Genomic DNA, 8,526 nt, shown 5'->3' on the forward strand with positions numbered 1-8,526 from the left:
GTGGATATGCGGGGTTTGTGTGCTAAAAGGGGATCTTTGGGCTTTCCTGGGGCCGGGCAAGTGGGAAAGGAACCCGGGCGGGGGCCTCCACGCTGGCCGGTGTGTGCCGGCCAGTGAACGGGAGTGAGGTGGGCGGAGGGGCTGCGGCCATCGGAGCCTGGCAGAACAGGGTCCGAATGGTCTAGCCGGGGTGGAAAGTTGGGGGGAAGGAACCGAGGTTGGGAGGAGGAGTTTTACAAGAGGCAGTGGATGGGAGGAGCTGGAGACTTGGGGGGTGGGGGGGGGGGGGGGGGGGGGTACAACTCTGGGGTATCATGTACGGTACTCCTTCAGAGGCTGGATGGCGTTGGTTGGGGGGGCGGTGTGGGGGTGGGTGGGGGGGTGGAGAGCTGTGTAAGATTAAGGGTGACTACGGGTAATCCCTGATTCCTTTTTGTCATTTGTTTATGTAAACATGCGGTTTGGGGGTTGGTGGGCGGATGGGATCGTTGTTACTATGGGGATTGACATATCTTGCTGACTATTGTTTATTGTTGATGGATGTAAATGTGGGAGAAAATGTGAAAAAGGAGAATAAAAATTTTTTTTAAAAAAAGAAAAAGGCCTTGGGGATGAAGACGGGGAGGCGCTGAAAGACAAACGGAAATCTGGGGAGGACCGTCATTTTCACAGTCTGTACCCTCCCCGCCAGTGATAGTGGGAGCATGTCCCATCTCTTAAAGTCCCCTTCCATTTGTTCTACCAACCGGGATAGGTTTAACTTGTGTAGGACCTCCCATTCCCGGGCCACCTGGATTCCCAGATATCGAAAGCTCTTCCCTACCATTCTAAGCGGCAGCTCTCCCAGTCTCTTCTCCCGTCCTCTTGCCTGGATCGCAAATATCTCGCTTTTCCCCATGTTCAATTTATACCTCACAAAATTGCCAAATTCCCCCAGGATTCGCATTACTTCCCCCATCCCCTCCAACGGACCCAAAATGTACAAGAGCAGGTCATCTGCATAGAGCGAGACCTGGCGCTCCTCCCCCCACCCCCCGAACCAGCTCTTTCCAGTTCCTAGAGGCTCTTAACACCATGGCCAATGGCAATGGCTCTATGGCCAGAGCAAACAGTACCGGGGAGAGGGGGCACCCTTGCCTCGTCCCTCGGTGTAGTTCAAAATCCCTTGACCTCAGCCGGTCCGTACGCACGCTCGCTACTGGTGCCTGATAGAGCAACCGCCCCCAGTCAATAAAGCCCTCACCAAACCCAAACCTTCCCAGCGCCTCCCACAGGTAATTCCACTCCACCCGATCAAAAGCCTTCTCCGCATCCATCGCTACCACCATCTCCGCCTCCTCGCCTTCTGAGGGCATCATAGTAACATTTAGAAGCCCTTGAATATCGGCCTTGAGCTGCCTGCCCTTAACAAATCCCGTCTGGTCTTCCCCTATGACCCCCGGGACACAGTCCTCTATCCTTGTGGCCAGTGTCTTAGCCAGCTTCTCCTGCATTCTTTTCTGGCAGTTGTTCATCATCCCTACCTTGCTTTCCAGCACGGTTATATACTCCTTGTGCTCGGACAACTTTTGTTCGACCTCCTGGATCGCTTTCCCGTGGTTTTCCTGATTCTGAACCACTTGATCAATCGAAGCCTTAATCGGGTCCAGCGTGTCCTTCGTCAACTTGGCGAAGCAATCCTCGAAAAACTTCACCAGCTGCTCCGTCGACCATTGTGCCGTCTCCCCGCGGCCCTTGCCCTCCGCCATGCTGTCCCGTGTTACCAGCTCTGCTTGCGTCTCCCTTATGGGACTTTGTCATCTCACAGGGCCACTTCTGGTCCACTTCTCCATACACCGGTGGGGGATTTCTCCTCACTGTCTCACTCTTCACTGCTTTAGCCCATAAAATCCGGGAAAAAACAGGGGGGAAAGGTCCAAAAGTCCGTTACAGGCGGGAGCTATCAAATATGCGACCTACCCCTCCATGGCCGCCACCGGAAGTCCGGCTTTTCAGTACTTGATGTACAACATCACCTAGGTATGGCTGGACTCTGGAAGTGACCTGATGTAGACCAGACAGCACCTTATGTGCTCAGCCTACGCGCGTAACACAGAGAATTGTTGGGAGATGTGAAGGAAGTTATTAAAGTGGTTTTGAGCCAACACTCATTGAGGAAAGTCATTCTGCTATTAACACCAACGGGAGACATTCAGATCTCAAAATTAAATTACAACATTCAAAGAGTCATGTGAAATTATTTTGCTCTTTTAATGAAAATCAACTAATTTATTCTGAATGAGTTGAGCTTTCCATTGAAAGCAAAGGAATTTCATATAAAATGTTAATTGTTTGTTCACCGTAAGGATCCTTCCTGTTGATCCCCTTCTAACCCCTTTATTTTTGCTGTTATCATTTTGATCTATTGATGCTTGATGGACATGTATCATAGATCATAGAATTTACAGTGCAGAAGGAGGCCATTTGGCCCATCGAGTCTGCACTGGCCCTTGGAAAGAGCACCCTACTTACGCCCACACACTATCCCCGTAACCCAGTAACCCCACCTAACCTTTTTGGACACTAAGGGCAATTTAGCACGGCCAATCCACCTAACCTGCCCATCTTTGGACTGTGGGAGGAAACCGGAGCACCCGGAGGAAACCCACGCACACACGGGGAGAACGTGCAGACTCCACATAGACAGTGACCAAAGCCGGGAATCGAACCTGGCACCCTGGAGCTGTGAAGCAACTGTGCTACCCTGCTGCCCTATCTTTAAGTCGAGCATGGGAAGTGAGGAACTTGAAAATTACAAAAGAGAACACTGTGTTAGCTTTAGGCAAAACTCTGACTTTTCAGCACCTGAGATATCGGTGGGACTCGGTTTGATTGGCTGGCTGGTGGCCAATGAATTGGCCAAAAGGCCCTATTCTGCCTGGTAACAGGTGGTGATTGGACGTTCTATTTTTGAAACTGTAGTGACCAGAATCTGCAGTGACAACCATTAAGGCTGGAAGCAGAAATCATGAACTGAATGCCTTGTAGGACGGTGTACTAAAAACAACCATTTAAAGCAAGGACTTATCTTTTTACTTTACTTATTATTTTACACCCCTCTTCTCCCCTCTGTGTTTGTCTGTCTTGTGTGTGTGTGTAGTGGGTGGGGCAAGATAATCAGATAATAGTTGACCTGCTCCATGTTTAATTATAGTTCTTGTTATTAATAAAGTTAATTGTGTTTAAATTTACAAACCTGGTGACTGTAATTATTAGGCTGTTAAGCACCAAAGATGTTGAATGTTTTTCTAAGAAATATTTATTAATTTCAATTGGGTTGTGACTCGGGGTCAAGTGGGGCTGGAATTGACTGGCACTAGCTTAGAGGATCATAACATCGCTAATATACAGCAGAACTCCCACAGACCAAAGATGTGCAGGTTAGGTGGTTTGGCCGTGATAAATTGCCCTTAGTGTCCAAAATTGCCCTTAGTGTTGGGTGGGGTTGCTGGGTTGTGGGGATAGGGTGGAGGTGTTGATCTTGGGTAGGGTGCTCTTTCCAAGAGCCGGTGCAGACTCGATGGGCCAAATGGCCTCCTTCTGCACTGTAAATGCTATGATAATCTATGATTAATCTAGGACAAAGGTTCGGCACAACATCGTGGGCCGAAGGGCCTGTTCTGTGCTGTATTTTTCTATGTTCTATGTTCTAACTCCAAAACTTAAATGTTCTTCATATTATATATTGTGTAAAAGATATTTTTATAATGTACTCATACCTGGCAAGTTATATTTAGTATATAACCAGTGTTAATTTCTTGTCCAAGTATAGTGTAAAACAAATGACAAATGTGATAAATGTAGATGAACATCAGTGCTGATGGTGGGGATCGGATTAACTTCTCTCGCACGTTGAATGCATAGAACTGCCACCCAATACCTTGACATTCAATGACATTGCCATCGCTGAGTTCCCACCATCAACAGCCTGAGAAGGTCACGATTGACCAGAGGCTGATCATTCTGGGGCACAGCTCCCCTCCTGATTCCCCCCCCCAAACTTCTCTATCGTTTGCAAGGCAGAAATCTGGAATGTGATGGAATAATGTCCACCTGCCTGGATAGGTGCTGCTCTATCAGCCTGAAGTACTTTAGCACTTGGACTAGGGGATTTTCACAGTAACTTCATTGCAGTGTTAATGTAAGCCTACTTGTGACAATAATAAAGACTATCATTATTATTATTAAAATACTGGGACTAATGCTACTGCAACCAGGAAGGCCCAAATATGTATTGAGGTTTTTACAAATACATTTGCACAAGTGAGTAAGTCTGTGAGGAAGGGTCGTCAGTTTAAAATTGTCAGGACGACAGAAAGGGAGAGGTTAGGAGAATACAATTGGAAAGAGTTGTTCAAGGATGCAATGTTTTGGCAAAGACGATGGCTGGAGTAGTTTGGAACAGAGGCCATTGATTCTTTGAAGAGAAAATCTATTGAACGATGAATGGGAGAAGAGAGTAGGCAATGGGGTTGGTCTTAGATGACCAGCTGCTTGAGACGCAATAGTACAAATAGCTTCCCTCCTTTGCTTTAAATTTATTTGGTTTGATTTTATCATAAGTCATAACCCATTTAAAATACTTTGAGCCCTGTATTGACATATGATCAACGAATATCACTGAAGCACGCTAAGCATTCATTCATTAATATCGCCAGTCTCGGAGATAGTTTTTGTCTTGGGCCTTACAGAAGATAATTTATCTGAAATTTCATTTGCCAATTCTGTGTTTCAGAGAGGGTCTTCTGCGGCAAGAATGGGATCAGGGAGTGATTTACCCGACCTCGATGAAACAGCAGAGTTTGAGAGAGGAAGACTGTACTCCGATGCACTCTGTGGTGAGTAAACAACAAACAATTGTGCGTCATGTCAGAAGAAGTAGTAAAGATGACCCCAGTGTTATTCCTCTCTGCTGATTGACGGATTAATCACAGCCCTGTTATACCTGTGGCCTGGATTAGTATCAGCTCTTTCCACCTCGGTGATTTCACTTTGAATGTAGTGCATTTAAGTTGCATGAATTTCCTATCACCTGCCAAGCAAACCTCAGATTGTTTTGCAGATGTGACTTGTATACATTGCATGTCATAACTTCGGGGGAAATTTTTAAATGTCCCATTTTATTGCCAATGTCCCACTTTGTGAATGTTATTTGATTCAAGTTACTTTAAAGTTGATTTTTATATTCCCAGCTAGTGGTTCATTAGCTTTACCTCATGATGTAAGAATATTTTTTTTAAATTTAGAGTACCCAATTATTTTTTTTTAACAATTTAGTGTGGTCAATACACCTACCCTGCACACAGGGAGAATGTGCAAACTCCACACGGACAGTGACCCAGAGCCGGGATAGAACCTGTGACCTCGGTGCCATGAGGCAGCAGTGCTAACCACTGCGCCACCGTGCTGCCCTTATTAATAATAATAATAATCTTTATTGTCATAAGTAGGCTTACATTAACACTGCAATGAAGTTACTGTGAAAATCCCCTAGTCGCCACATTCCGGCACCTGTTCGGGTACACTGAGGGAGAATTCAGAATGTCCAATTCATCTAACAGCACGTCTTTCAGGACTTGTGGGAGGAAACCGGAGCACCCGGAGGAAACCCACACAGACACAGGGAGAATGTGCAGACTCCACATAGACAGTGACCCAAGCCGGGAATTGAACCCAGGTCTCTGGCGCTGTGAAGCAGCAATGCTAACCACTGTGCTACCGGGCGGCCCTACTCAGGCATGCAAATTAGAAAGGTCCTGAGTTCAATCCCTGAGTTAAAATTGATTCCCCAGGGTAACATTGGGATCTCTACAATTGATCACAGCACTTGAGATTATAGGAGAAAACAGGAATGGATTCCCGCTCTTCCCATCTTTGTTTGGTGATCCCTGTTGGCAGTACCAAGTGGATGTTGTTGAGGACATTAACTGGCTTAACTGTGATGCCCATCTGGATAAGTAGACAGCTAATCTTTACTGGCAAGACTCACACACAAGTTGGTAAGATATTGGAGACTGCCACAAAGTGATACTCCAACAAGAGGGCAGCACGGTAGCATAGTGGTTAGCACAATGGCTTCACAGCGCCAGAGTCCCGGGTTCGATTCCCGCCTTGGGTCACTGCCTGTGGGAATCTGCACATTCACCCCGTGTCTGCAGTAGATGGACTGGCCGTGATAAATTGCCGTTAGTGTCCAAAAAAAGTAAAGTAAGGTATGGGGATAGGGTGGGGGTGTGAGCTTAAGTGGAGTGCTCCTTCCAAGGGCCGGTGCAGACTCGATGGGCCGAACGGCCTCCTTCGGCACTGTAAATTCTGTGATCAACCAATTTGCGGAAGGGAGGAGAGAGGGTGAAATTGGTGTGAAAAGGATAAATAAAGTTTTGACTCCTGTCAGAAGCGTGCAGATTTGCTGGAAGAGTTTGTGAGGTGCTTCCAAATGTACACTGGGCTCTTTTCTTTGAATTAGAAAGTTGTGGATTCAAGCCTTTGAGCACATAAATCGGCTGGATCGTCAGTTAGAGGGAGTGCTGCATTGTTAAAGGTGACCTCCTCAATGAGGCAATGCAAAAGAATCCTGTGTTGTGATTTGAAAAACAGCAAGGAATCCTCCTGCTGTTTCACTGTCACCAAAAAAAACCGCACAACTGAGAATTCAGTTCAATTTGCTGTCTGTGGGACCATGCTGTACACAAACTGGCTGTGGCATTTTGCTACTGTAAATAGTGACTGCCCTTCAAGAGTAATTAGATGTGAAGACCTTTAGGACTCATTGTCTTCATCTGACTATTAATAGAAATTGGTGGCGGTGGTTTTCAGTGATATCGCTATTCTGCAATATCCATGGGATATTAATAACACCTAATGTCTTTTTCAGAAAACTCTTTAGGATCAGAGAGGTCTTCAGGATCTCGCGAGCGCTCACTGGATTCTGACTTTGAGCTGGAAGATGGGACATTGGAATGTGGTCCTGGACAGACAGGGTGTGAGGAAGGGGTCCAGAGAAATCGAAAGGGATGTTTGCCAAAACAGGAGAGTGTGATTAGCGCTGACGAACCTCCATTCTACAACGACCCTGCAGAGGATGAGTGCACCAACGTCTCAAAACAGACTGACAAAAATCCAGCTCAGGGTTCAGACGCTTCACAGACTGAAGGATCGGTGCCTGAAACGAGTGCAGAAGGTTCCCAGGCATCACCTCAGCAGCTAAAGAAAGATGGGCAGGAAGATGCTGGCGACGAGGAACTGGGCCACGCGGGGAATTCCAACAGAAGCCTTGCAGATTTTAATACAAACCAGTCAAACAATGTGGACAGAAATGATGAGCTGCCTGTCCATTGCACCAGGCCACGACATACAAGAGAGCAACGCAGTCAGTTGCCATGGGTACGGATGCGTCATGGGAAAATAGACATTGGGCTTGAAAACAGGGACCCAGAATTTGTCTAATCATACTTTATCATAAATTTGCTTTTAGCGCATAGTTTTCCACAAGTGCTACGATGCTTTGTGCTGAGCTATCGGAAGGACTGTATTAATGGTGGCAGAACATGGAATCCAGTTTCATGACCCTTTCAGAGTGTTTGCTGGTTGTTATTTTTAAGCCAATAATACATCTAGAGGTTATTTTGATTATAATGTGAATTAATGTGGCGAATTCAGAAATTGAAATTATCCTCACAACTCGCAGAAGTAAGACCAGTTCATTGGTATTAACATTCAGTGGCAATTTGAGAATGTAACACACTGAAAAACTCCAATAATAGAAAGAGCAGAGGACCATTTTAGACATGAACAAACTTACAGCAACTTGTCCAGACATCGATTACAAACATCTACATCTTACAACTCTTGGAAAGCAGGATCCTTTGATGAAGAAGAATCCAAATCTTTTGTCATTACTGTGAAATGCAGATAATTGAATAGTTAAAGCCAGTTCATTGTGTGCTAAGAATAGATTTATCTATGTTTTGTCATTTTTTTATTTCATTATACCATCCCCTGAAATTTCCAGGTTCATGGAGGGTATTGACATTATTTTCATGGCCGTTCTCCTTATGAGGCTAGGCTATTCTGTCATGGGGGCATCACAGGCATGCCCAGTCCTGTTATTCTCCAACGTTAACAGACATATGCTTTCCAAATGGGGTCACGCAATGGCGTTCAGGGGCAGTCACCTGGCAGATTTTGTCCCTCCTAACCCAAGAGTCCTGAGAGCAAGTGTAACATCACATCTGCCAGGCCAGGCTGAGTGAGATAACACAAACCAGGGACAGAGCTTGGAGATTCAGAGTTTCTGTGACTTGCTATGACATCAAGTGCAACATTTGAACATTTAGCCGTGATTTTGACTATCTCTGTCTGGAACTCACCGGGGTGGACTCCCCATTGCCCGATGCCGGCCTCGGGATTCCCGATCGAGCAGAGAGTGGAGCGTTGAGGGAGAAATGGTTTTGGGCCCCGCACCAACCGTATTGTGATGCGCCAATT

At 46.1% G+C, this 8,526-nt stretch overlaps 1 protein-coding gene across 3 annotated transcripts in view; it reads left to right on the forward strand.

Moving 5' to 3' along the window:
* LOC140394892 (rho GTPase-activating protein 45-like) overlaps nucleotides 1-7,719 on the forward strand; it is a 267,986-nt gene extending 260,267 nt beyond the window's left edge. For all 3 annotated transcript variants that reach the window (XM_072482050.1, XM_072482049.1, XM_072482051.1), the window contains 2 exons: nucleotides 4,775-4,877; nucleotides 6,914-7,719. In XM_072482050.1, the coding sequence (XP_072338151.1) occupies nucleotides 4,775-4,877; nucleotides 6,914-7,485 (675 nt within the window). In that variant the 3' untranslated portion in view covers nucleotides 7,486-7,719. The remainder of the gene's footprint in view (nucleotides 1-4,774; nucleotides 4,878-6,913) is intronic.
* Nucleotides 7,720-8,526: the final 807 nt, after the last annotated feature.

This window comes from Scyliorhinus torazame, chromosome 18 (assembly GCF_047496885.1).
Source record: "Scyliorhinus torazame isolate Kashiwa2021f chromosome 18, sScyTor2.1, whole genome shotgun sequence".
Lineage (NCBI taxonomy): Eukaryota > Metazoa > Chordata > Chondrichthyes > Carcharhiniformes > Scyliorhinidae > Scyliorhinus > Scyliorhinus torazame.